The sequence below is a fragment of the Trichoplusia ni genome, chromosome 5 (assembly GCF_003590095.1).
Source record: "Trichoplusia ni isolate ovarian cell line Hi5 chromosome 5, tn1, whole genome shotgun sequence".
NCBI classification, from domain to species: Eukaryota; Metazoa; Arthropoda; class Insecta; order Lepidoptera; family Noctuidae; genus Trichoplusia; species Trichoplusia ni.
Window position 1 is genome coordinate 9,343,627 of NC_039482.1, and position 27,691 is coordinate 9,371,317.

A 27,691-nucleotide genomic window follows, 5' to 3' on the forward strand; every position below is an offset into this window, starting at 1 on the left:
TTCTCAAATAATAACATAAAATTAAACTGAAAAATGAGAATAAGTGTAAGATTCAAATAGATTTACTATTTTAAGGGGTACATCCATAGATAGATAATATACACATTGCCCTTATAACTAGAACCTTCCTTTTAGCATCACAGCACATAAGAGTTTGTCAGCCATTACTAACGCAGCCTTTACAATGATTGCTGGTAGCACATGCTACCTCCTGTTGTTTCCTCGCTGGTGTCCTCGGCCACGGACATACGTCTTGTGAGCATGCTTGCCACTGTGCTCTTGTGCTGGAGGTGCAAAGCGATCCTGCTTAGCAGCATGCTGCGGCGTCACTGCCGGTGGAGTCTGCAGCGCTCGCAGTGGCGTGTGAGCGCCGTTGGAGCGATCAGCGGCAACCGCGGCTCCTCCCGTGGGAGCGGGCGGCGGTGTCGGCTGCGGCTCGCTCATATTCACTTGCTCGTTAAAGAGCATGCAAAACTCTCCTACTTTTTGAATATCCCCCGACTTTCCTGAGTATAGAGTAAGCGCGGCGCGCCACAGCGACGCGTACCCGCGCGTGAGGCGTACTATGTCTCCCGGCTGCAGCAGCGCTCCAGGCTCGTCCCACACCGACAGGTTGACCGACGCGGTGGCATCGGCTACACGCAGGGTACGCACTTCACGTGCTTCTTTGGTCAACGTCGGTGGACCCACCTCCAAAACAATAAACTCAGCGTTGATGTTCTTCAAGCCAGGTTTTAAGTCTTTTATTTGTACATACTGTATGTTACTCATTTTACTAAACTTGATAAATGACGTATTTCTTAAATGTACTTAACTCTCTTTAAACACAAATATCTATCGAATCATCACTTGTCTTACAAAAATGTAACCTACGATTATGAATTCAACAGAAATCAATATACATGGTAGATATGAAACTATCAGAAACTATTTAAATGATTATTGACAGTAATCATAGCATGATAATCGTAATGGATTTGATATAAACAATTAAATTATAGTCTTAAAAAATGTTTTCGTGTTTCTCTTGACAAATAGTTTGTTAGTGGTTGTCAGTTGATTGTCAGAATTTACGTTTTGAATTTTCGACAAAAACTCAGGCCAGTAGATATTATGCTTAAACTTCGATTTAAATTAACATTTCTAATATTATATGATTAATTGGGTGATTTTGGGTGATTATGTTGAGTGAGCCTGGAGCCGGTAGATTTTATTTTATATTTTTTTACACTTACGGTTATAGTTTAAAGAATGGCAGCACCAGACGTAAACATAACCTCTGTGAAGTAAAATTCAAAAACAAACTTATTCCGTGCTGAGTAGAGTGAGTAGGTATCTAAGCTTACTTGCCCTAAATTGGTTAGCGATTTATAAGTACTGTGATATATTTACTGAAGATCAAATAGGAATCAAGTTTAAGTTTACCGCGTTTTGAACAAAATAAGTTTAACAATATTGTGGTGTTAAATTAGCTATAAGGACATCAGTGAAGCAAGATTAAGTCAAGATGTTTAACCAACTTGCGGGAGCCCAGGGCAACCCTAACAAGGACCTGGAGGTGACTTCGCCGCCGGACGACACAGTGTCGGCACTGGAGTTCTCGCCGCCTTCCCTACCACAGACGTTTCTCGTCTCCGGCAGCTGGGACTGTCGGGTAAGACTGTTTGCCGACTAGCTTATCAGCTATTTGTATTTTATGCGATTCATTTATTATTTAAAAACTTATTTGATAATGTGCCAAGGAGTGCCCCTTCCTCATAATAGTCATAATCCTCATTTATCTATTTATGGACCAGCAGACTCAGTTCAGAATACTAAATTGTGAATATAAAATATCTGGTGCCTATACTAGTGGGTATGTGCTATGTGGTACTAGACTAATAATAAAAAACTCTTGTGAAATTGTATGCAAAAACAGATTTTAACAAATAAATGCAAAAGTAACATTATCATTTGAATCATGGTGTTTGGTCATAATTATTGTTTTCTTAAAAAAAAATTGAATCTAGTTCTATTTTTAACAAGATTGTTTAAGATAATTAAACAATCCTGTACCTACCTAACTAAATGGACTATAAACATGTTAAAAAACTAGCTTAACTAACTATTTTAAGAAGAGTAGTCAAAAAAGCAATGAATATTGCACCACATGTACTGTAAATGTGCAAGAGTGTGACTAAATCACTTTCACAGCACAACAACCCAGCACATTCCAATCATATTAATAATCCTATTATCATTGTTACTATGTACTCTGCCTTCATGAGAAATTTTTTAGGAAGGTACTATGACAATTCTTATTAAAAAAAGTGTATAGATAACATTGCTTTAAAAGGAGTTTGGTTATTAATGATTAATTGTTGTCTATTGTTCAATGTCACAGGTGAGATGCTGGGAAGTGGAGGCCTCGGGCAAAACGGTGCCCAAGGCTGTGCAGACTATGGATGGGCCTATCCTAGATGTTGCATGGCATGATGTTAGTATTTGATCCACACATATTATGTGTATTTTTTTCAATCTCACTCTAAGTAAACCCTTCAACTACTAGACAACTAATTATCTTACTAAGTTATTTCAAAATACTGATCTTTTAGATTAATTATACCTAAAGTATAACCATAGGCACAGAACAAATGATTGAGCTCATCACACAAATATTTGTTCTGAGTCAGAATCAGACCCTTAACCTTTGGTATAGAAATAAATAGTCCAGGCCATTGACCACTCCACTAGCCTAGAATACCAATGTTTTAAGCTAAAATCTTACTTTATCTCCTTGCATTCAGGATGGCACGAAAATTTTCATGGCTTCAACAGACAAGAGTGTAAAATGCTGGGATCTGGCATCAAATCAGTCAATACAAGTAGCAGCACATGAGGCCCCAGTGAAAACGTGTCATTGGATCAAAGCACCCAACTATACCTGCCTCATGACAGCCTCATGGGACAAGACTCTTAAGGTACATCTTTTATTTCATAATCATTAGTGATGTTTTTATCTTTGATACTTAAAAGCTATTAAAAATATCACTTGTGAAATATCTACAGATGATGTATTTTTGTTTTCTGCTATTGTGATTAAAAAGATTGAGCAACTTTGCTACAGTCATTGACTTCGCTTCGATGGGTGATTGTTTGCTTTTTTTTTAAGTGACTGTACTGGAGTTTTATGAACTTATGCAACTGATATAACATGCCTGCTTACTCCTGGTTATATGATTACAGTTTTGGGACACCCGCAGCGCCGTACCTATTATGAATATGAACTTGTCGGAGCGCTGCTATTGTGCAGATGTGGTTTGTATTTATTTGTGATACTGAGTTGTGTTACCTAGTGGTGTTATCAAGGAACAGCTTTCACGTGACTGGTGTTGCAGGACTACCCACTAGCTGTCGTGGGCACGGCGGACCGCGGCATCTGCTTGTACACACTAGAAGGCAAGCCAGCTGAGTTCAAGCGAGTCGAGTCGCCGCTCAAGCACCAGCTGCGCTGCATCGCCATCTTTCGTGACAAGAAATCCAAGCAGCCAACAGGATTCGCACTGGGCAGTGTTGAGGGCCGAGTGGCTATACAGTACGTCAACCCCGCCAATCCCAAGGACAATTTCACCTTCAAGTGTCACCGGCCTCCTGCTACAACCGGTGGTTATCAGGTGATTACATTCATTAATAAGTAGCAGCCATTTTTGTAGTAAAGAAGACTTAAGTCAATTTACGTCTTTTTCTTTGTGAAAGTGACTGTGACAAATCTAGTTTTATATACCTAGCTTACTAGTTGTTCTTGGTATCAAAGAATTGATGGTTGATATAAACAGATTTCTTCATAGTATTATTGACAATAGTAACTGAATGATGTTATATTGCAGGATATCTACGCGGTGAACGACATCGCGTTCCACCCGGCGCACGGTACGCTGGCCACGGTGGGCTCGGACGGCTCCTTCTCGTTCTGGGACAAGGACGCGCGCACGCGGCTTAAGTCCTCCGAGATGCTGGACCAGCCGCTCACCAAATGCGCCTTCAACCACAACGGACAGATATTCGCTTACGCTGTCGGCTACGACTGGTCTAAGGTGATCCCTTCACTTACGGATGCTCAAATTAACTTATTAGGATATTGAGATTTAACATATTGTTGCTCAAAGAATTAGTATTGTCATTCAATGTGGCATTATAGTCAGCCTTCTGGACACGTTTCCCCCCATTGGCAGGGATGAAGTTGTCTTTTAAAATGCTCTATAAATTATGTATATTTTTTATTTTGCATTCATATTAAGTTTAATATAGTTTTAAATATCTTGTGTGTTGTACATCGCAGGGCCACGAGCACTTTAACCCGGCCAAGAAGAACTTTATCTACCTACGCGCGTGCTACGACGACCTGAAGCCGCGTACCACGTGAGCGCAAAACCGAAAATTTTTGTATCCAGATGTTAAACCATTGTCATTCCTAGGTCTAAAGTCGAGTCATTTGTTTCTTTTATTAAATTTACACTTACAATTATGATAATTGCAGTGTACATTAATATTTTGGTTTTATTTACTAGATACATCGAAAATTCAAATAAAAATTATGTATTAAAGGTTGACATAATGTTTAATTCATAATTATGTATATAATGTTCAGAGACATCTAAAAGACCCAAAAACTTATATGCTCAACCAAGATTCACACAGTAAAGGAAGGAATATTTTTTGGATAATTTAATCAGATACACAATATAAAATAAAGCAACAATACATTTAATATATTAGATTACTGGACTACATGATCAATAGCACTAATGAGCTTGCACATCAATGTTCTTCAGTATGCTTAGGAGTGAGTAGCTTCTCCAAGCCCACAGTGATGATGGCTAGGCCCAAGCCTAACGGGAAACCTCGGAAAATAGCCTTGCCAGCACGAGCCCATTTTGTGCCAAACCCTGGGTGATACCTCCAGGCTTCGTTTCTGTAATCAGTATCAATGTTATAGTGCATTTATTTAACTACTAATAAAAATGATAGTATTTGATGACAAAAGATTGCATGTATTAAATAGTAATTCAGAAGATTCCATTAGTTTTTACTGCATGGCCAACTGTGTTGTAGACTTACTAGATGCCAAAATAAAGCTGATTTCCTTGTTCATCAAAATTCATATTTACACAAAGTATTCGAAGGAACAAAGAACTTTGCCCTTGTCTTAATTAATTTAAATTGTTGCCGCAAGAACACTATGTGCTTATTTCAAGTTCAGGGTATGTAAAATATCTATCAATTTTCTATTTAATGATCGTCTCATGGCTAAATCACCTGGATTTCTACAATATATGTTATATTATTATAACATATATAACACAATACTTGTGTGTGTACATAAATTATTAAATAAATAAATATTACTTATATTACTACAAATATTTGAGCAATCTTAATGAAGAAATGAAAATGACTAACACAATTTTTTTGTACTATGTTTAAAATATCTCATGTATCTGCTTGTTTCTAATTATTCTTAGGTAGTCTAGGTGAGTAGGCATAAATTGTAAAGGCATTTTGCTAACATTTGGTATATGTAGTAAATTCAATGCATAAATCAGATAAGAATCTTAGTCTTAAAGTGACATAAATAGGCCATCACCTGATCCACGGGTCACGAAGGCCTTTCTTCTCGAGAGCCTTTTCAAGTTCTTCTAGTTGGGGAATGCCCTTGATTGTAAACTGTTTATAGTTAGGGACTTTGTAGGGAGGTGCATGGCCGTGTCCTCCCATCTATAACAAACACTTAAACAATCAGCAACGAACGTAGAACTAATAACAAAAACCTCCTAACCTATTATTTATTACATAATTTTCTCGAATTAGATGTAAACAAATTATTTAAAATCATGAACTTGTTACAGAAATCTAAAATATATTTGATAAAGATTTCGCTCAGAAGGTATTTGATACAAATAAAAAACTTTAATTATACCTTTGTAAAGTTGTACTATTTCGACAATTTTAATATTATTTGACCGAATTTGACGGTTTCCGATATAATGACAGTGACAGATCACAGAACAACTTAGTTTGAATTGAGTGTAGATAAAATAAAACTAATGGCTTTGAGTTTTCGGACTCAAAAAAAGATTAATTAGTAAATAAGTGTAAAACGAATACAAAATCTCAATTCTTTTTGAAGTTTGTAAATAGCAGAAGCAATAGCTAAGAAATCATAAAAAGTACCTATCGAAAGGATTTGAAAAATCGAGCTATTTAGTCAGGCAGGGAAAATGTACAATGTTAAGTGTTAATGCTCAAAACAAGATAACTCTCTACTGCTCATATATTTTTTTCAGTAGTAAATTATTGTTATAATAACCCAATTTTCTAATTAAAAAATAATTTGGTAAGTTTTAAAATATGCTCTGGTAACATTTATACCATAGAATATAAAATTATTAATGTTTTGTTGCGGCGCGACTCTGTTTAGCGCTAGATGTTTTGCCTGTACCGCTTCGATATTCGTTAATAAATAAAACATTTAATTACAGTGTTAACAAGTATGCTGTGAAATATTGTGTGTAGCGACAATTCAAACATTCAATACATATTATTAGTTAAATGGTGGTATAAAGTTTCAGTCATTGAAATGTAAATGAGTGTATAGCGTCGAAAGTAAACAGAAATAGATTCAATACGAAACCCAAAATCGGAAGGCGCAACATTTGGCAGCCTTTACCGAGTGCTGTGGTTAGTGGCAATAGCCGCTGAGATGTGCATGTGATCGTGCGGAAAGACAAAGGAATGACCGGGACCGGCGGGCCGGCGGCGGCGCGCGTAGCTGCGCTGCTGCTGGCGCTGCTCGGCACAACGGTAGCGCTCGCTGCAGGCGAAGAATCCGCCACAGGTAAGCGACGAGACCTGCGTCGCTCCCTGAGCTTCTGAACGAGTCAGAAGCTCGCCCCCATCGTGATCACAAGTTACGCTGCCCTTACAAGAAATGTATTCTGTTTTTTTAGTCTTTGTATTTTATACTAGTTAACTTATAAGAATAACAAATAAAATAGCATCGTTGTACAGCTCTCAACAGCTGATGTCAGTAAACACGATGACCCTACAATAACAATAATTTAATTTACAAGATAAATGTAGAATACTGTGCAGAATACTAGCGAACATAATTACGTACGATAGGATTTCGTAAACTATGACCTTAACTGATTTTTTTCTTAATCGCGTGATAGGTTTAAGCTTGAGAAGAAATTCTAGCTGCCAGCATCTTTATCATTGCATACATACTTATTTTATGACGACTGTCTTTTATTTTGATTGAAACCCGATTTCATCGTAAAAGGTAACTCTATTTGTAGCGTAGTATTAGGAAGAAGATTCGATATCTAATCCTTAGGTGACTAGTTAGTCGTGATCTGCAGCGTTACCAGCAGCACTAGCTTTGCATCGGCACCATCCCTGTGCGCGCCATCTCGCCTTTTTTTTATTATAACAATAATATGATATGTAGCGGCTGGTTTCTGGTCCTTAACTTAAATATAGAACATTTAACATGGTTTTGTTTTCTTGCATTATCTCGTACTCTTTATCAGAGTACTTCTTTGACAGACTATGATTGATGACGACACTGGATCTAAGGCGTTAATATTAAAAGAACGAATTAAAAGATGTCACTATCACTGCAAAAGCGAAACTTGGAGCTTAAAAGCGGCGAGACCGCGGCAGTAGTTTTAATCGGAACTGCGTTCGAACTGATGCTCATAAGTATTCTTATACCCTTAATAAACATCGAGGGCTCCCACATAATAACAAGCATTATGCTGTTTGTCGAAATAAAGTGTTACTATAGCGAGAAACATCTGGTAATCTGCAGTGTAGTACATGATACAAATTGTTGCTCGCCAAGCGTGGTGCAAATAAAAAATGTGCGAACCGGTCGGCGCGGCCCCCCCATACTCGTTGTAATTACCTGCTCCGAGCTTGCGCTACCGCACCGCGCACTGCTCGCTAAGCACCGTGTTAAACCTTGCTGAATGGATCGCTCTATGATACCTACTTTTAGTTGCCTCGTGAAATTCTCAGAAAACATTCTTATAAATCATATTTATCACTCCAAAACTCACTAACATATATGATTTATTTCTTACAAATTATACCGAGAGGCCGTGTATTTTTTACAATATTTTTGTGTGTTTTGGCTATTCCCCTCTCTTCACCGTTTTGCACTAGGCAGACCACAGCGGCCGGCGCGTGCTCCGGCTGAAGCAGTCCTCATACAACTTGTAGATTGATACAGACATGAAATACCCGCACAACTGAGTACCGGATTGGACTCGGATGTAAACATTGCTCATTCACCACTTATTCAGTTGAGCGTTGTCGATGCATATGATCATGTGACCTGTCAATCTTCATTCGTTTGACGTACATTATAAATTATAGAGGCAATGTAGGTACTGAACGCGATGGATCGACGAATATGCGTTTAATACGATACAATTGTCGATAAATGAAGTCTAGTATAAACTGTAATAGTAATAATGGCAGGTAATTAGTTGACGAGGATAGACAGGAGGTGAACCTTGTATGCGAAAGCTTTTACCTTTTTTTAAGGAAGGACCACGGTGTCTTTCGCAAAGTGATGCCCGGTAAACCCCTTCAACAGGTTACAAAAAAAAAACCGGATAGAGAGCAGGGCGCGTAGTCTCCCCACATCCAATATGGTGTGTCGTGAGCCAAGAGAGTCGATTTCGACAACGATCATCAGTTATTCAGAACATCGTTTGTTCGTAACGCGGCAGGGCCTAGGTCATTCTGGATGCTTTCACCTCTTAAATGCTCATATTTCAATTGATATCTATTTTCACATAACAAGTTACTATAACACTCTTATTATTACTTGCTAAATGTAAATTTTGTTAAATTGCAAGCTAAAATTAGGTATCTATAATTTCTTCACGAATTTTTGTGATGATCGTGAATATCGTTATCAGAAATTATTAATTAAGCTATTCAGAAGTGTTATATTAACATCGAAGACGAGTGACATTTAAATATTGTTTGTTAATGAGATAAGTTTTGTGCTCGATATTCGAATGAATGAGACGTCTGGTCGTCTTGAATAGTGGTGTGTCGGCGATGGTGCATCGGTGGGCGCGCCTGACCTGTAAGATAGCGGGGTTATCACGGCAGGCGGCCGGGCCGGGCCTGCTCGCCCGCTCGCCCGGCTCTCGGCATCTCTCCGGCCGTGCCGGACGCACGCTCGGGAAGGTCGCCCCGCACCGCGATAACCTCGGCTTGTTTACCGCAGCTACGGTTAATATCATTGCAAACCATGTGTTTTAATTAGCCAAATATATTATCTAGCTTCGAGTTACTTTGCCTATATGTTACGGCGTTATCGTACCTTTTTGTCTTTGTTTTCGTAGTTGTACTTTAGTAAAGCTAATTGCTAATTATGAAAACAGTCTATCGGATGATGATATTTTGTTTGGAAAAGGTTTACTTTGTCAAACATAAAATATTCGAAAAAATGATTATTCTATGGAATATAGCCAGTTCACATCGGCAAACATGAACAAGACACGGAGATAAATGAGTGCTCCTACTTGACTAACCATCTTTTTCAACTTGCCAAGGTCCAAGTAAAGATTTCCAGGAACTAAAATTATTACTTTTTAGTTCAAGAGACAGACGCCAGTGTTCTTGCGTGTTTTGTTTCGTTAGACATGGCGAGGTGGCCGCGGCAATATCGCGTTACCGGGCGTTGGGCTCTGGGCACTGGCCTGCCACGTCTTGAGTTTTGCGGTTTCGTCGGGCGCCTGTATTATGCATATATATTATGTCATATATGATTACTAGTGGCTTGAGCAGAAAAGATGATCCTTGAGTTAGTTCGATTCCTGAGTTTTGGTTTAGTGAGATATTAATATGTCAATGTAGGAAAACGCTTATGTTGAGGATTATTGTCCTCAGAAAAAGCAGGTTCTAAGATATCTATCAAAATCGGAAACGATGGCCTTATGGTTTTACAATGTACAATATTTCAGCAAAATATAAACAATTAAACAATCAGTTTTTAATCAAGTTCTCTTATAAAGTTTAGGAAAAAGTACTCATTTGCCTTGACGACAGGCCGGGCTGCTTAATAGATTTTTACATTATCGTCTGATAAAGACAACTTGAGCGATTGGAAATACGTATATGTATGCAAGTCGTGGGTTTGTCCACTTTGTAACTAGCCATGTTTTGTGTGTACAGTGGCGGCAACAGCTGCGGCGTGCGAGGCGGGGCAGTTCGCGTGCGCGGACGGGCTGCGCTGCGTGCCCGCCGCCTGGCGCTGCGACGGCCGCGCGCACTGCGCCGACGCCAGTGACGAGCTTCACTGCTCCAACCACAACCGTATATGCCAAAAATATTACATTATAGCTACAAAAAACCGTGTGTCTGCCTACTATATTTTGTCTGTTCTAAGAAGAATCCTTTGACATACCATAAAAGTGCCGACAACCACATTGCCGATTCGATCTATAGAGAAATACCATTTTAGGGTTGGAATTACGCATTTTAAATCGATTTAGAAACGTTGGTTTCGCCAAAAAGGTATTTCTTGGAGCGGACAGAGTATTTGCAACTTATGATGCGCAACGTGTTCTGCAACATATCACTTGCTTGGATACGCGAGTTATTCGATAAATTATAAATTCATTTCTGACTTTAACCATTCTAAAAGACTACATAACTGATGTGTTTTGTATGGCAGCGTGGAACGTGAGCTGTCGTGGCGACGAGTTTCGCTGCGCCGTGAGCAACTTCTGCCTGGCACCGAGTTGGCGCTGCGACGGGGAGCCCGACTGCGGCGCGCACGACGCCTCGGACGAAGACCCCAACATGTGTACGTGACCAAACCCACTGAATCAGCATAAGTTATCACTGCTTTACAGTTCGCAATGTTTTAGCCCCTCCCCCCCTTATTAAGGCCTCCTTTCTTTGGATCTCTTTTCGAGTCTGACGTTACCCACTTTCTTGGTAAAGTGGATAGCGTAAGCCTCTTATTGACTTAACCTGAACATGTATTCTTCTGCTTTTTAGCCAGCGTATAGTAACGCGTTACCACAAATAGTTTCGTAAAATTTCTATACACTGTAGTACATTGATACTTATTGTTTGTTGTGCAGGTCAGAAAGATTTCAAGTGCCCTGGGAATAGCGCGCGGTGCGTGACCCCGGTGGACGGACAGTTCTCGTGCGTGCCTATCGAACAGTTCTGTGATGGTGTGCGGCACTGTGCCGACGCGAGTGACGAATGGGACATCTGTGATAATTGTGAGTATTCTGTAGGCTTTCTTCTGAGAGAATCGAGTTTGCTAAAGTCAAATTGACACTGAGGATTTAATATGGAAGCCGAGACAAGCGCTAATACGTGTTGTATTCAGTTAGAACTACGCTCAATTGACAGAAATAACGCTGGCTTGTTCGAAAATACCATTTCAGGACGAAATTCAGAATTGAACCAGTTTCACATCTCAGTAAAAAATTGAAGCAAATCTGTTTCGGGAGTATGAGATTGCATGAATTGTCGAGTGATATAAGTCACCACGCTAATGACCATTGCGCGTGACGGGCCGCAGTTTCTTTCCCTGTGACGAACAGTTTATGTGATCTAGATGCTTTTCCTAAGTCTTGATTTTTTCGCGCCCCCTGTCTCCCGCCGTACAAAAATAAATTCCTTAGCGTGGAAGTTACAAGTAACTCCCACATTTTTCTTTAAAGGAAAAATAGACCTACTTATAAGTATACCTAGGTTTGTTTCTAATTTCCAAGACTAGGCAATAACGGTATTCGTTTGTGTTACAGTCACGGCGAGTCAGTGCGAGGCGCTGCACTGTGAGCTGGGGTGTCGGCCCACACACACGGGGCTGGCCTGCTACTGCCGCGCCGGCTACGAAGCGGATACCTCCGGACGATGTGTTGGTAAGATAGTTTGTAGAGAATTAAATCTCCAGAACAAAACAATCATTCATTGACCACCCCTTATAATACTCCAAAAAACCAACATTGCCACCTTTCATGTAAACTTTGACCCCCATTAACGGGGTGCTGATGGGGTTTTTATGAAACCCTATGTCCTTTCTTAGGCTCTGGACTAGTTCTAGACGAGTAATTTTGGCGTCAAAGCAATAGAGATAGACAGAGATACTTCCAGATTTATAATATTATTATGGATTATGGATAACGCATTTTTTTATTTATGAATTCGATTCTTTTCCCCCGGTGGCGGCCCCACAAACTCGGTTTTAAAATTTCTATGGCATCACCTAGGCATCCACAAAAAAGCTGACTTTCGTAAATACAAGGTTTTCTTTTTTTTCCCATTTTTGTAACTTAAATGGAGTAGTACTGCTACACGTAATGTTTTGCGCAGACGCGGACGAGTGTTCGCGGGAGGACGCGTGCGCGCAGCACTGCCACAACACGCTGGGCTCCTACTCCTGCGCCTGCGCACCCGGGTACAACCTGCACGCCGATGGACGCAACTGCATTGCTATAAACGGTTACTCATCTGTGCTTATTTATATTTAGATGTTTAGATTACTTGAAATGATAGTAGTTTGTATAATATTGTTCGTAATGATATGTGGCCACAGACCCTGCAGATGAGCCGCTGTCTCTGGTGGTTGTAACGCAGCGTGATGTGAGGCGCGTGTGGCCCGGCGTGCTTCCCGGCGAACTGGCCAACCAGCCTGCTCCGCCAGCCCTGCCTGCCCCACCCGCCCAGCACAACCACACGCTGCCCGCTCTCAATGTACGCGCCATCGACTTCCACTATACAAACAGGTTCGTGTACACCTAGCCGCTTTCTCTCGAGTCCACCCCGCACAGCTTCGCCCTTGCTCACTCACGTTATTGTGCAGGACCATCTGCTACGTGCACCACAACATCAGCAAGTCGGGCATCGTGTGCGTGGCGGCGGACGACTTCAGCCGGCGCACAGTAATGCCGACACCCGATCTGTTCCCCGACGTCGCCGGTAAGTCTAGCTACGCAAGGCAAGCGACTGGCGCTTAAGTGGGGTGCTCACGAAACTGATCATTATTGCAGGCGTCACACATCTGGCAATTGACTGGGTGTCGGGCAACTGGTACCTGGTGGACACCGGCCGCGAGGCGCTGTACGTGTGCTCACCCGCCCTGCAACACTGCCGGCTGCTGCTGGACTCCGCGGTGGGCAAGGTGCACGGCTTCGCGCTGGACCCGGGAGCTGGCCTCATGTTCTGGTGCGTGTGGGGAGCTTCGCCGCCTAGCGTGGAGCGTGCCACGCTAGCGGGCGAGGCCCGCATGGCGCTGGCGCAACGACAGCTTGTGTACCCGTCCGCGGTGACCCTGGACCCCGCAGCGCGCGCCATCTACTGGGTGGACGCCTACCTCGACTGCGTGGAGCGCGCCGACTACAGCGGCGCCAACCGCCGCACCGTGCGCCGCGGATATGCTGTGAGTAGTGTGCCTGTCGCGCCGCGGCCGCCTCACCGCGGAGCTGCTCTGTAGCGAGTGTCCCTGTGCAGACGCAAGAGCTGCAGCTCATCTCGATGCTGGAGAGCACGCTGTACCTGCCGGTGTGGCGCAACAGCTCGGTGTCGCTGGTGTCGCGCTACAGTGCGGCCCGCGCGCGCGCCTCGCTGGCGCTGGACGCGCGGCCCACGGGCGCGCTGGTGTTCCACCGGCAGCGCCAGCCGCTGGCGCCGCACCCGTGCGCGGGCGGCGGCGGCTGCGCGCAGCTGTGCGTGACGGCCTACCGCGCGGGCGCGCCGCACGCGCACTGCCTGTGCCGCCACGGGTATCGCGCGGCGGGCCGCGGCGGCTGCGAGCGCGTGCAGCTGGACAGCTACCTGCTGCTGGCGCGCGGGGCGCCGCCGCTCGTGCAGGCGCTGGCGCTGGGCCACCCGGGCTGGGAGGCCGCCGCGCCCGCCACCGACGCCGCCCGCCCCACCGCAGCTGATGTGGACATAGCGGGCCAGTACTTGTACTACTGCGACGTACACAGGTAGGTGTCGCCACTGGAGAACGCTCTTTCTTTCTGTCTCGTCCGAGCTTTGCCGTTCTCATTTTCGCGTGTTTCAGATACGAAATCGTGCGACAGAAGCTGGACGGCAGCGGGCGCGAAGTGTTTGCCGGGCGCGATGTGGACAACTGCGAGGGCATAGCGGTGGACTGGATGGGCCGCAACCTGTACTGGACGGACGACGCGCTGGGCACGGTGAGCTGCGCGCGCCTGGACGCGCCGCATATTCGCCGTGTACTTGTGCAGGATGATGATTACAAAGCCTACCACCCTCGCGCCATCGTGCTTGACCCCAGCAACGGGTGAGACCTGCTATCAGTCATTTTTTCTCGTCAAGAATTTTTGTCTTGCTCAAGCTAAATCATTCAATGGATGTTTCGGTCGCCTTCCTTAGCACGATGTTCTGGTCGGTTTGGGCGGGCGCGCGCGGTGGTCGCGGGCGCATCGAGACGGCCGCCATGGACGGGTCCGGGCGGCGCACCCTGCTGGACGACGAGCTGCACTGGCCCAGCGGGCTGGCGCTGTCGGCGGCGGGCGAGCTGTACTGGTGCGACACGTTCCGCAACACGCTGGAGCGGCTGGAGCTGCGCTCGGGCGCGCGCTCGCTGCTGCTGGCGGGCGCCGCCAAGCCGTACGGGCTGGCGCTGCACGAGGGCGCGCTCATCTGGAGCGAGCACGGGACGGGCGCGGTGCGGCGCCGCGCGCCCGACGGGAACGTCACCGACCTGTACCGCCTGCCGCCGCCACTCTACGACCTCAAGCTAGTGTCTGACACGCAACGACAAGGTATTCACTTGTTCGCACTGCCCGGTAATATTATTTACGAACAACTTTCTTTCACTCCGCCCAATTCTCTCATTTCACCACATATACTGAAATGACTAAAGTAAGATGTTTAACTTTTAACAACGAATAGAATGTGCGTAAGCTGAATGAGTACGTTAGTATGGAATGTAATATCAAGGTAATATCATAATGTTTGTTGCCGATCTCGTACAGGCCACAACCATTGCTCGGTAAAGAATGGCGGCTGCAGCGAGCTGTGTCTGGCGAAACCAGAGGGCCGCACGTGCGCGTGTGGTGAGGGCCGCGAGCCGCGCCCCGCCGCCCCGCAGCAGTGCCAGCCCGCGCCCGCCCCGCGCACGCCGCCGCCCTGCCCCGCCGGCAGCTTCGCCTGCCTGCACGGCCGCTGCATCGAGGCCCAGTACGTGTGCGACGGCGACCTGGACTGCCCTGACGGCTCCGACGAGGACTCCTCGCCTACCGGACCCTGTGGTGAGCGAGCCTTTTCACGAACTCTCCTTGTATTTCCGACAAGTTTACTACATAATGCTACGTTTGTTTTATGTAGCTAATGCGACGTGCGGCGACGATCAGTTAATGCGATGCGATACAAACCGCTGCATACCTAACTCATGGATTTGCGATGGACAAAAAGGTGAGTAACAGCGTCTTTTATTTCTCAGCCGGCATTGTATATTGTGGTAAATCTGTTCTGTGAGTTAATATGTAATACTTTACAGACTGCACTGACGGCGCGGACGAGGCTCCGGGCGCGTGCGGTGCGGGCTTGTGTCGCGCCCAGCAGTGGGCGTGTGCTAGCTCGCGGCGCTGTATCCCGGACTGGTGGCGCTGCGACGGCGCCCCCGACTGCGGCCGCGACGACCTCAGCGACGAGCTGCAGTGCGAGGCGCGCGCCTGCGGGGCCAACATGTTCGCCTGCGACAACGGGGCCTGCCTGCCCTGGGAGTACCACTGCGACGGCCGCGCGGACTGCGCCGACGCCAGCGACGAGCGCGCCTGCCGCGACCGTCTGCCCGACCCCACGCCCGCGCCCCCGCACGATCACCATCATCGGTCAGTGACAGACTATGTTATGAATGCGTTAGTCATAAACACAATATCGCTCATGTTTCAAATTTGTTACAGACGCCCCAATCACGACAACAGTGCTTGTGAAGATCATGAATTCCAGTGTAACAACACGGAGTGCATAAGAAAAGTAAGTAGAGACAAGACGTATCATAATTGCTAATTCCCGTGAGGGCAGTAGTAACAGTCGCTTGTTCAGGAGTTCCGGTGCGACGCTCAAGAGGACTGCTTGGACGGGTCAGACGAGGTGGGTTGCGGGGAGCGCGGTACTGCCACCCCCTCCCCGCGCAGCACCACCGCCGCGCCCCCGCCCGCCTGCGCCGCCCCCGCCCTGCGCTGCGACAACGGGACCCGCTGCGTGCCGCTAGCGCAACTGTGCGACACCATCGCGGACTGCGCGGACGGCGCCGATGAAGCTGATCGCTGCGGTACGTCCGCGCACTAATTTTATTGAATGTTCAAAATTAAAATTATGACAAATACGTAACAAATAGAAATGGTGCCGCTTTACATAAAATATTCTGACATAAAAACTAGATAGCACCTTAGCATATTTTTTCAAATTGGTTTTTATTGATTTCACTCGAAAACTGCCGGTAGGCTGTTCAACAAATAGGGTATTTGTTGTTCACATTTCAATTAATTGACATCGTACATACAGGTGAGCCGATGTGCGAGCTAGCAGCATGCACGCACGAGTGCCACGCGGCGCCGTCGGGCCCGGTGTGCGGCTGCCCGGCGGGGCTGCGCCTGCTGGCGGACGGCAGCAGCTGCGCGCCGCGCCTGGCCTGCGACTGGGGCGCCTGCGCTCACCACTGCCAGCCGCACAAGAACAGGCACAAGTGCTCCTGCGACCCCGGCTACCGCCTCGCTGACGACGGCTTCTCCTGCAAGAGTACTGGTAAGCATCCCCCCTCCCTCCGCACCCCCTCCTCCCTAATCTGCTGATTTATCATATCTATATGAATATATAAAGCTGAAGAGTTTGTTTGTTTGAACGCATTAATTTCAGGAACTACTGGTTCAAATTGAAAAAATCTTTTTGTGTTAAATAGACCATTCACCGAGGAAGGTTTAAGGCTATATGTTTAACATCACTCTGCAACTAATAGGAGCGAAGATACGATGGAAAATGTGGCAAAAGCGGGGAAAAATATACATCTTCGAGGGCTTCCGTTCAAAAATTCTTAACTAATATCTTCTAACCACGCGGACGAAGTCGGGGGCAATAGCTAGTTACTCATATTAATATTATGTTCGCAGACGAAAGCACCCCTCTGCTGGTGTTCAGCAACCGGCACGAGGTGCGCGGCGTGGAGCTGCCGGCGCTGACTGCGCGCGCGCTCATCTCCTCGCTGAAGAACACCATCGCGCTGGACTGGCGCCGCGAGCCCAGCACCGGCGCCGTGCAGCTGTACTGGACCGACGTCGTCGATGACAACATTTACCGCGGGGTCATCGTTGGCAACGGTACGAACCACCTGCTCTCACTACATTAGGTACCACCTGCTTGAATAATCCCCAATTGATAACATTCTCGTGTCTTCCGACAGCGCTGAGCGGTATCGAGGCAGTTGTGCGACAAGGCCTTTCGACGGCGGAGGGATTGGCTGTGGACTGGATCGCCGGCAACCTGTACTGGGTGGAGAGCAGTCTGCACCAGATAGAGGTAGTCACCGTACACGGCTATTTAGAGCATATTAAGGTGCAATTATAACTATCCTTGACTTACGTATGTGTCTCGTAGGTGGCACGACTGGACGGGCGCTACCGGCGCACTCTGCTGGCTGGGGACATGGATAGTCCGCGTGCCATCGCCGCGGACCCGCGCTACGGTATGTACCGCCTGCCGGCTCCTCGCTGTAAGAGCTAGCGTGTGGAGAGCGACTAGTGACGATACTTTCTGGCGCAGGGTACCTGTTCTGGAGCGACTGGGAGCAAGCCGCGCCGCGTATAGAGCGTGCGACGCTGGCGGGGCGCGAGCGGCGCGTGCTGCTGCGCGTGGACTCGCTGTCGGACGGCGCCTGGCCCAACGGCATCGCGCTGGACTACCGCGCGCGCCGCCTGTACTGGGTGGACGCGCGCTCCGACTCCATCCACACCACCGACTACGACGGCGGGGACCACCGCGAGGTGCTGCGCGGACACGCCGCGCTCTCGCACCCCTTCGCCATCACCGTGTTCGAGTCGCACGTGTACTGGACCGACTGGCGCTCCAACAGCGTGGTGCGCGCCAACAAGTGGAACGGCAGTGACGTCACCGTGGTGCAGCGCACCCTCACGCAGCCCTTCGACGTGAAGGTGGTGCACCCCAGCCGCCAGCCCGCCGGCGAGGGCAACCCGTGTGCGGACGGCGGCGGCTGCTCACACCTGTGTCTGCTGGCCTCGGCCACCAGCCGCGAGTGCGCCTGCCCACACGTCATGCGTCTGGCAGCCGACGGCGTCACTTGCGAACCACACGAGAAGGTGCTGCTCATCGGCCGCGCCGGAGAGATCCGCGGCGTGGACCTGGACGCGCCGCTGGTGCATATGATTCCCACACTGTCGGGCCCGCACGTCACCTCGCCCGCCAGCCTGGCCTTCGTCGCCTCCGAGCGCAGCATATTCTGGGCGGACTCTGAGACGAGCGAACTCAAGCGCGCGGCGCTGACGGGCGGCGGCGTGCGCGTGGTGGCCGACAGCGGCGTGGAGCGGCCGCGCGCGCTGGCCGTGGACTGGGCGGGCGGCGTGCTGTACTACGCGTCGGGCGGCGCGCTGCTGGCCTGCAGCCTGGCGGGCGAGCACACGCTGCAGCTGCGGCGCGCGCACAACGTGTCGGCGCTGGCCGTGGACCCGCGCCGCGGCCGCCTGTACTGGGCCGAGCGCGGCGCCGCCAGCGAGCGCCTCGTGGCCGCCGACGGCGCCGCACAGGACGTGCACACGCTGCTGGACGCGCAGGCCAACCCGCTGCTGTCCGACGTCACTAGTACGTATCCACGGCTTTGCAGCCCGCCGGCAGACCCGACGCTGACAGTGTGCATGTTGCAGGCCTGGTAGTGGACTCGGAATCGGAGCGGCTGTACTGGGTGAACGCGGGGTCGGGCAGCATGCAGTACCTGGACGTGCCTTCGGGGACGCTGACGACGTTGGAGACAGCAGCGGGCGCGCGGCCGGCGGCGCTGGACGTGCACGCGGGCGAGCTGGTGTGGGCGGACACAGCCACCGCCGCGCTGTACGCCTGCGACAAGGACCACTGCGCCCCGCACACCACGCGCCTGCTAAGGAATGATACCGGTAATGCCGTGCGGCATAACTCTATATTAGTGATTTTGTATGTACCATTTCAAACTTTTTTTGCATTTCATATTAAAATACTGCCAATTACACAAAAATAAGGGAATAGCTAAAAATTTATTCGGCGTTTCATCCGCACTGTCGTCTGACCATGTCTTGTGCGAAAATTGCTAAGTCTCACTGTATTGTTACCCTACACGCAGATAACGTGGTGTCGCTGCGCGTGTACTGGGGCGCGGCGCAGGCCGGGGGAGCGGCGGCGGGCGCATGCGGGGCCCGCGCGCCCCGCTGCGCGCACCTGTGCCTGGCCGTGGGGGCCCGCGACACGCAGTGCCGCTGCGCCACCGGGTACACCCGCCACGGTGACAACTGCACGCGTACGTATACACACACATCCTACACACATTTCAAGTAAAACTGACTTATAACCGCATTTTTTATTAATTACCGCGATTAACCCACTCACACTTATATAGAACATGCCTCTGGCATTAATTCCGCCAACGAACATATTTTTATAAGAAGTATTGAAAAAAAAAAATTATAATTATATTATTTATTGATAAATTAAAAATAAATGCCGTAAAAAGGGGTAAATACATTTCAAGAGGGGAATCGACTATTTAGTTTCTTAGAGTGCTTCTCACAAAATAATACACATTGAAAACACAATACCAACTCCTTCTTTTCTATCTTTCTGCTGATGACATCAAATAACTATGTTATAGCTGTGGATGAGGTGCTGATATACTCGGTGAGCTGGGAGTTGCGAGGTGCACCAATCGACTCCACTAACGACACACAGGTCAGCATCGTAATCACTTCAATATATCTTGGGCATCTACACTATGACATGCCAAAACTCTTCACTGTCCTTATAGTACCGTGTAGTCACTTAGTACGTGGTGTTGCAGGAGCGCGGACTTCTGCCGCCGGTACCTCAGCTCTCCATGGCGTCTTCCATCGACTACGACGCAGGTGCGTATTACTGCTATGGTGATACCATGCAAGTTGGTACAGAGAGTCTGACGAGTTGTGTTTTGTAGAGGGAGAATGGATATTCTGGGTGGACTCTGAGGAGGGCAGTGTGTGGCGTGTCCGGCGGGACGGGTCAGGGCGCTCCCGCCTGCAGCCGCCGGCCGGGGGCGCGGGGGGCCCGGGCGCCGCCGAGGCCGCGGACTGGCCCGCCGCCATAGCCGTGGACTGGCGCGCGCGCAACCTGTACTGGTCGGACCCGCGCCGCAACCTGCTGCTCGTGTCGCGCTACGATGGCAGCCACCGCTATGTACTGCTCGATACAGACCCGCTCTCCGTCACTTGTGAGTATATTTTATACTTCTGTTGTGATCTGAATTGTCGTCTTTGGAAAACTATTTAAATGTATGCAATAATTTAACTCGGAATACATTTTCGATCGATTTGAAACATAAATGTAGGAGTAGCACCGATTTATTGTTAGTTAGACTATTTTAGTATTATAAAACTATATTATTGTTGATTTGTTGACTCTACTGCATTTTTATCTCGCGTGGTCGTATCACGTTCATTCGAGTCGCGTAGGTAACAGTAGTGTGTGTTGTTACGCAGCACTGGCGCTGGACCCGGTGGCGGGCTGGGTGTTCATGGCGGGCGGCGGCTGGGTGCTGCGCGCGCGGCTGGACGGGTCGCAGCGCGCGCTGCTGCACAACGCGAGCGGCGCGGGCGTGCGCGCGCTGGCGCTGGAGCCGCGCGCGCGCCGCCTGCTGCTGCTGGACGCGGCGGGCGCGCTGCGCCGCCTGCACTACGACGGCGCCGCGCCCGACCTGCTGGCGCGCCTGCCGCCGCACGCACACCACCCCGTCGCCATGGCAGTGCACAAGGACACCCTCTACTGGCTCGACACGTAAGTCTATTCACTACTCATTAATCATGACATACGAAAGTAGATAGATTGGTTAAGTCTTGCTATGCATCAATGCCTTTTTGAATTGATGACAGAAAATAATATAGTGCGGTAAAAAGTATCAACGGTGTGTTAAATCATGTCAGAGGCGGGTTTGAATTCTGAGCCCAGGAACCTTACTCCAACAAAATCAATTTCTGTTTCTATCGAATTCGAATTGAGATGATGAGCAAGATGATGATGGACAGCTAACACACAATCACTACTCGATCTTGATTTAGTTTGATGATATAACTCGAGGACCTCCCCCTACTATCCCCACCCCATCGATCACTGTTTCGCACTCAGGACGGCGGCGCGAGGCGGGCTGCTGGCGGCGCCGCTACACAACATCACGGACTACCGCGTGCTGCGCGACAACCTCGGCGACAGCCTCAAGGATCTTAAGGTAATTAAAAACATGTTTGCGTTATGTGTCAACGCTTACTAGTATATTGAAATTAGTCCAGTGTACTAATAACGGAATGTAGCAAGCTATATATCTCGTTGAATTTGGTATTAAAATTAATTTTAAGATCTTTGATGTGTCTTATTAGGGTTCCGTTTTAAAGGGGTAAAAATTAAACGGTTTACCATATAAATTTAATTACCACCAGACTCAACCCATGAACAATAGTAGTTGGGCTGCTGAAATTTTACAGCTAATTAATTTCCGTCGCCGCTACTATAAAATTAAGATGCAAGGTAGGCAGTGATCTAGAGTCTGAGAAAGGACATAGGCGTTGACCATAGAAATCTAAATAACAAGGTAATAGAAGTGCCAACGCCGCGTGACCTTGTCGCCACACTGGTGTCTTGGACGACACCAGCGCGCGAACTTACGCTCAGTCGCTCGCGGAACGTCGTCACAGCAAGAACCACTAAAAATGGTGTTTTGCGGCGTTTCTCAGGCTGGAAATTCATCTGCATCGTGTAATAACATAAATAAAGAAATAACATTTTATCGGTAAGTAAATTATTGCAGTAATATTGATGTTATTTCAAAATTAAATTTCAAAACATAACCTTCATTATAAACCATATTTATATCGCACCATCCTGCAACAATTGCATTCTTTACTAATCATTGCCTCTGCAGTAAGAGACTTACAGAAATGCACCGTTGTAAAAAGATAAATGTATAACGAAAAATAATATATATCAATGCGATCGTATTTGTAGTGGTACGGCCGCACAAAACTGTCGGAAATAGTGATGTGGTTAAGTGCGGACAAATTATCCAAAATGAACATTGTATACGAAAAGTAACAATTTTAATGTCGTTTGTTTTTGTGAACATATTATTGAATATATTTTTATTTCAGAATCCCGCAGGATGCAAATAAATACAAAAGACAAGTAGATGACTACCACGGGTAAACGAAATTGGTACCCTATAACTTAGGCCGAATATACACTATGAAATTAGTTGCATGCTTGATAACTTGCCGCCCGCCGCCGCCCGCGCCCCTCTCCATTTTTACGGCTCGGACCGCGCTCGCAACTGAATGTTTCAAAAAGTACGCCATGCGCTATAGCATAGCATTGAACAAAAATTGCAATTTAAATTTATCCAAATCTCATAAATACCTATTTTTTTTATTATGAACGTTTACTAGTCATTCGATACATGAACTGGGCTGCTTTTGTAAGACGACTAAAAAGTCACCGTATAAACCAAACCTACCTAGGTACCAAGTATTTTCTAATAATATTTTTTTTTGTCAACCGACAATTAGCGAATTTTTTTTTTGTAAGTAGGTACATATTATAATGTAATCCATAGAAGAATACAACAAAAAACATTGTCACTCATAATTTCGTCTTTCATTATATTTCGGATCCGTAGTCAATCCCTAGTGTAGTTTACGTAATCACTACAACTAATGCAAAAAAATGCAATGACTGTGTGAGTTAGTGAATCCATACAACGACAAAGTCAATCTTATTGCATTAGACGTACGGCCTAGTGTTGTTTGCTTGGTCTTCTCGATGTTAATGTTTGCGTGATTGCGTAGTTATTTGCTGTGAATGTGTTGAAGCCCCGCCCACCGGCGACATGCGTTTCGATAGATCGCCGCGGTGTATGCCATTTCTATTACCTTGTTATTTAGATTTCTATGGCGTTGACATATTTTTTAACTGATTTTTTTTGTAAGGGGCATAAATGGGGAGTGGTAAAGGCTTCATTGTATCCCGGCACTCCCACCGAAACAGGAACCACCACGTGTTGCAAACTGAAGTTCATATTAACGGTGTCGGAGGCAACATCAAAAAATCAAAAATCAAAATCATTTATTGGAACAAAAAGTAGTGAATAACATTAATTATGCGTTAACAGCCGCATTAGTTATTAAAAAACTGTGTCGCAACTGTTAGCGCCCACCTCCGAGATGGGGAGTGCTCCAACAATGAAATTAATAAACATTAATAGAAAAGCACTTAAAACTAGAAAAACACAAAAAAGAGACTATGCTTATAACTAATAAAATTACAAAATACTAATAATAACTGAGATCATGAGAAGTAATAATATTAAAATTATGCGTTGTGTGTGTGTGTGTGTGTGTATGTGTGTGTGCGCGTGGGTGTGGGTGTGTGTGCGTGTGTGTGTGTGTGTGTGCGAGGGTGTGGGTGTGTGTGCGTGTGTGTATATGCGTTTGGGCATGTATGTACGTAAGCTGAGTGGAGGGGGGTGGTGGGTGGTGGGGGGTGATACAGAATTGAATGAGACAAATTCTTCGTAATTCTAAACCTTAACGATATTTTCTACATCTTCATAATTTTGGGTAATTAGCCAATCATTAATTAAAATTTTACATTTATGTGAATTTAGGTGATAAATATTTAATTTTGAGTTTATTCTATTATATAAAATACTGCCTGTAAAGAGGTACTGTCTTCTAACTGTCACAATTTTGGTGAATTCAATGGTACAAACTCTTCCTGATCTACGGCTACGTAAACACTTTATGGGATCAAAAACGAGTTCCGAGTGTTTTCTTAACATTGTACTTAAAACAAAAGCTTTTCGGACTGTTGGAACCTTGCAAAGAGCATACAATTCATCTGTGGGGAAAAAAATCGGCTTGTGCAGCATGACTTTTAAAACAGCTCTTTGAGCTCTTTCCAAACGAAGCATGATTGTCTTTCCAGAATTACCCCATGCTGCAATGCAATACGTAATAATAGAGTGAGCTAGGGCATAATAGACAGTTTTCAAAATAGGTAAATCGGCTGATGACCTTAATTTCTTAAAAACGTAAATTAATTTTCTTACGCGCGAGACCAGTGACCCGATCTGTTCGTGGAATGACATGTCACTGTCTATAATAACTCCTAGATATTTAATACTGTGCGTACGAGCAATAGTATTACATGTACAGTGTGAACGATGTACTGGAGAGCATGTATGAGCGGTAAGAGAAAAAGAAGGATCAGGTTGGGAAGCAGATCTTAAGGCAAATGGAATGAATTTAGTCTTTTCTATATTTAGTGTAAGGAGATTACTTGTAAGCCAGCACATTACTGTTTGTAATGCTGCTTCAGCACGTATTCGGGCTTCAAGCCAGTCATTACCATGAACGAGTAATACTGTATCATCAGCATAAACAATAGTCTTAGAATGAGCTAAAGGCAATCGACATAGGTCATTAATGTAAATTAAAAAGAGGGTAGGTCCAAGGACGCTACCCTGTGGGACACCGTAACAGATATTTTCTTGTTTACTAGTAAAATTTCCGATTTTAACTGTTTGTGTTCGACCACTTAAATAACTTTCGAACATATTGTGTAATAGACCACGTATGCCGATATTTTGGAGTTTCAAGAGCAAGAGCGGAATGGAGATGGTATCAAAGGCTTTAGAAAGATCTAAAAATACAGCAATAGTCTTGAGTTTACTGTTTAAGTTACTTGCTACGGTACTGGTTAATTCAAGAACAGCATCTTCAGTACTTTTTACTTTTCTAAAACCAAACTGATTATCTGCTAGAATATCTTTATTTGGAATACATCTAGTACAAGTTACTATAAAGTTTGAACATGTCTCGTTGTGCAGGTATGGTCCCGCGCCGCTCAGCAGGCGCCCCCGGGCGCGGCGGGCGCGGAGTGCGCGGCGGGCGCGGGCGGCGCGGCGGGCGCGGGCTGCGAGGCGCTGTGTCTGTGGGACGGGGGCCGCGCGCGCTGCGCCTGCCCGCACGGACGCCTCGCCGCCGACAACAGGACCTGCACGCGTGAGTCACATGACACTTACAAATATGTGTACCTATCCCTGTTGTAGGGAGATTAGAAATTGAAAAGTTACAGTCGACATAGGATCTGACGTTGCTTATTAAAGGCAGTAATTCTATCAAAGAAAGCTTAAAATTATCAGTCTGATAATTTTCAAATAATTTGAGAAATAGTTGAATTTGGTAAAATGGTAAATGTAGACTTTAAATGCCGCACAAAACTAACGAAAAATTGGGTTTTTTTTCTCTTACCCTTACATTGTAATATAACTACAAATAAACCACCGAAACCCGAAACCTTATTATATTTCTGGTACAAAAGGTCCATTTCTGTAACAGAAATCTTTAATCTCGGCACCGCGGCTAAAATCAGTCTTCACATTATTGTAATTATTTCACTTATGATCGGTTTGTATCCACAGCTTACGAATCGTTCCTGATGTACTCTCGCGTCACCGAGATCGACAGTATTCACCTGCTCGACGAGAAGGACCTCAACTCGCCCTACAAGCCCATTCAACATAAGTGAGTATACACAAGACACATACAAATATTTGTGTTAAAACTTATTTTGACCCCTATTTCTCATTGTTTTCTTTTTGTATAACCTTACTGAGATCCCACTCCTGGGCAAAGTTCTCCCACTTTTATTTTAAACCTTTTACATCTCAAGATTTCTGGAAAAAGAGGGGGAGGGGGGCTCAATTAAAGGGGGCTTATTTTTATAAATGTATAGTAGGCATCGAACGCTTAACACAAAGACAAGATGAAGACAAGTCTGCATCCCCTTCTACTTTTCTTTCCTGGATTCATCTCCCAAAAAGTCCTCCATAGCTTAAGAGTTCCCATCCTTAGGTTTTTCAATTTCCCGATTAATTTTGTAACCAGTTTTAAGCCAATAAATTGTGTTCCTGTTCCTGTTTCAACGACAAACAACGTATAGCAATGGTTTGTATCCTCAGGGAGCTGATGCGCAACGCCATCAGCCTGGCGTACGAGTACAACAGTTCGCGGCTGTTCTACTCCGATATCCAGCGCGGCTCCATCAACACCGTGCACTTCAACGGCAGCGCACATGCCGTCCTGCTCGAGGGTGAGTGTAATACACGAGTGTGAGTGACACAGTATTAGCTTCTCCACCCCACCCCGTCTTCACGCAGCGTGTTTTCGCAGAGGTGGGCGCCGTAGAGGGCATGGTGTTCGCGGCGGCGCAGGGCATGCTGTACTGGACGTGCAACAGCGCGGCCGCCATCCGCGGCGCGCGGCCCGCGGCCCTGCTGGCGGCCCCGGCCGGGGCCCGGGCCGCGCTCGTGAGCACCGTGCTGCACCTGCCGCGCGGGGACCGGCCCCGCGGCATCGACTTCGACCCCTGCGAGGCGCGCCTCTACTGGACCAACTGGAACGAGTCACACCCCTGCATCCAGCGCGCCTACACCAGCGGCCGCGGACTGCAGACCGTTGTAGCCACCGATATTCTCATGCCTAATGGGTTGGCGCTTGACCATCATGCCAAGAAGATCTACTGGGCTGACGCGCGCCTCGACAAAATTGAGCGCATGCACTATGACGGCTCGCACCGACATGTTAGTATTACATAAATTTATTACTTTTATCATCTTTTACTATCATAATTATATATGACGGCGCGCGGATTAATTGAGAATACTTTGTTTATTTAGACGATTTTAATTGATTGTGGAAATGTGTATTAAGATAGTCCATAATTATTATTATAATGAGTAAGTGGTAAATTATAAAAGGGAGCGGGTTACCCCGAATAGAGTAGTAGGTGGCGCTAGGTGCGACGACGTTCGTTTTGACATGTCATGAAGACAGTTGTCATAAAAATAGCGAGCACGTACTAACCTATTGGCTCCAAATAATATTCCATCTCAACCGTCCTATTGTATTCTACTCCATAATGTTATAAGTTCACATTATACAATCTACAAGATAACATTGACGCTTTTATTTCGAACATCCCGTCGCTCATACGCCCAAGATGGAGGCCAACCTAGACTGTTCGGAAAATGTTCCTGACGCTCCCACATCAGAAGTGGGATTACCAGCGACGCATCGTAAAAGATAAATACAGGTCAGCATGAAAATATGTCCTCAGAAAATTATTGCGATTGTTGGAAATATCTTTTTGCAATGCAACTACGAAATACATTTGGTGAAGATAATATAGACCGTTTCCTGGAATAGCATGCCTGAATTGAAGACGTGTTTTGGCAACATTTGATCAATTGAAAAACCCCAGCTGCAAATTTATGGCGATTACTCAATAGAAGTCGATGATTGATATGAGTTATGAGCACCTGAACCGCACGGATGAAGTTCTTGTCAGTGGAGAA

The 27,691-nt window shown here is 46.4% G+C and overlaps 4 protein-coding genes across 4 annotated transcripts in view; 2 read left to right on the forward strand and 2 right to left on the reverse strand.

Moving 5' to 3' along the window:
• Positions 1–40: 40 nt before the first annotated feature.
• LOC113494403 (SOSS complex subunit B homolog) lies at positions 41–1,057 on the reverse strand. The gene has a single exon (XM_026872721.1). The coding sequence runs from the start codon at positions 769–771 to the stop codon at positions 205–207; it is 567 nt and encodes a 188-aa protein (XP_026728522.1). The 5' UTR covers positions 772–1,057; the 3' UTR covers positions 41–204.
• Positions 1,058–1,257: 200 nt separating this feature from the next.
• Positions 1,258–4,417, forward strand: LOC113494401 (mRNA export factor). Its single transcript, XM_026872719.1, has 7 exons — positions 1,258–1,654; positions 2,384–2,476; positions 2,787–2,960; positions 3,226–3,297; positions 3,378–3,653; positions 3,867–4,073; positions 4,319–4,417. Exons 1-7 carry the CDS (start codon positions 1,508–1,510, stop codon positions 4,400–4,402), a joined length of 1,053 nt encoding a protein of 350 aa, XP_026728520.1. The 5' UTR covers positions 1,258–1,507; the 3' UTR covers positions 4,403–4,417.
• Positions 4,418–4,720: 303 nt separating this feature from the next.
• Positions 4,721–6,061, reverse strand: LOC113494404 (NADH dehydrogenase [ubiquinone] 1 beta subcomplex subunit 3). The gene is made up of 3 exons (XM_026872722.1): positions 5,957–6,061; positions 5,624–5,754; positions 4,721–4,951 (listed from the first exon to the last, which is right to left on the reverse strand). Exons 2-3 carry the CDS (start codon positions 5,752–5,754, stop codon positions 4,798–4,800), a joined length of 285 nt encoding a protein of 94 aa, XP_026728523.1. The 5' UTR covers positions 5,957–6,061; the 3' UTR covers positions 4,721–4,797.
• A 318-nt stretch (positions 6,062–6,379) lies between these two features.
• The window catches only part of LOC113493931 (low-density lipoprotein receptor-related protein 1), a 39,623-nt gene continuing 18,311 nt past the window's right edge, over positions 6,380–27,691 (forward strand). The window contains exons 1-33 of the mRNA XM_026871965.1: positions 6,380–6,874; positions 10,240–10,380; positions 10,742–10,873; positions 11,157–11,303; positions 11,835–11,951; positions 12,403–12,531; positions 12,626–12,815; positions 12,893–13,008; positions 13,080–13,468; positions 13,540–14,018; positions 14,096–14,338; positions 14,431–14,822; positions 15,036–15,311; positions 15,388–15,474; positions 15,560–15,893; positions 15,966–16,038; positions 16,108–16,336; positions 16,570–16,809; positions 17,172–17,378; positions 17,462–17,577; positions 17,656–17,743; positions 17,821–18,873; positions 18,936–19,181; positions 19,385–19,558; positions 19,910–19,986; positions 20,096–20,159; positions 20,228–20,500; positions 20,769–21,063; positions 21,412–21,511; positions 25,229–25,337; positions 25,757–25,859; positions 26,297–26,427; positions 26,508–26,917. Coding sequence (XP_026727766.1) covers positions 6,772–6,874; positions 10,240–10,380; positions 10,742–10,873; positions 11,157–11,303; positions 11,835–11,951; positions 12,403–12,531; positions 12,626–12,815; positions 12,893–13,008; positions 13,080–13,468; positions 13,540–14,018; positions 14,096–14,338; positions 14,431–14,822; positions 15,036–15,311; positions 15,388–15,474; positions 15,560–15,893; positions 15,966–16,038; positions 16,108–16,336; positions 16,570–16,809; positions 17,172–17,378; positions 17,462–17,577; positions 17,656–17,743; positions 17,821–18,873; positions 18,936–19,181; positions 19,385–19,558; positions 19,910–19,986; positions 20,096–20,159; positions 20,228–20,500; positions 20,769–21,063; positions 21,412–21,511; positions 25,229–25,337; positions 25,757–25,859; positions 26,297–26,427; positions 26,508–26,917 — 7,263 coding nt within the window. The 5' untranslated portion in view covers positions 6,380–6,771. The remainder of the gene's footprint in view (positions 6,875–10,239; positions 10,381–10,741; positions 10,874–11,156; positions 11,304–11,834; positions 11,952–12,402; positions 12,532–12,625; positions 12,816–12,892; positions 13,009–13,079; positions 13,469–13,539; positions 14,019–14,095; positions 14,339–14,430; positions 14,823–15,035; positions 15,312–15,387; positions 15,475–15,559; positions 15,894–15,965; positions 16,039–16,107; positions 16,337–16,569; positions 16,810–17,171; positions 17,379–17,461; positions 17,578–17,655; positions 17,744–17,820; positions 18,874–18,935; positions 19,182–19,384; positions 19,559–19,909; positions 19,987–20,095; positions 20,160–20,227; positions 20,501–20,768; positions 21,064–21,411; positions 21,512–25,228; positions 25,338–25,756; positions 25,860–26,296; positions 26,428–26,507; positions 26,918–27,691) is intronic.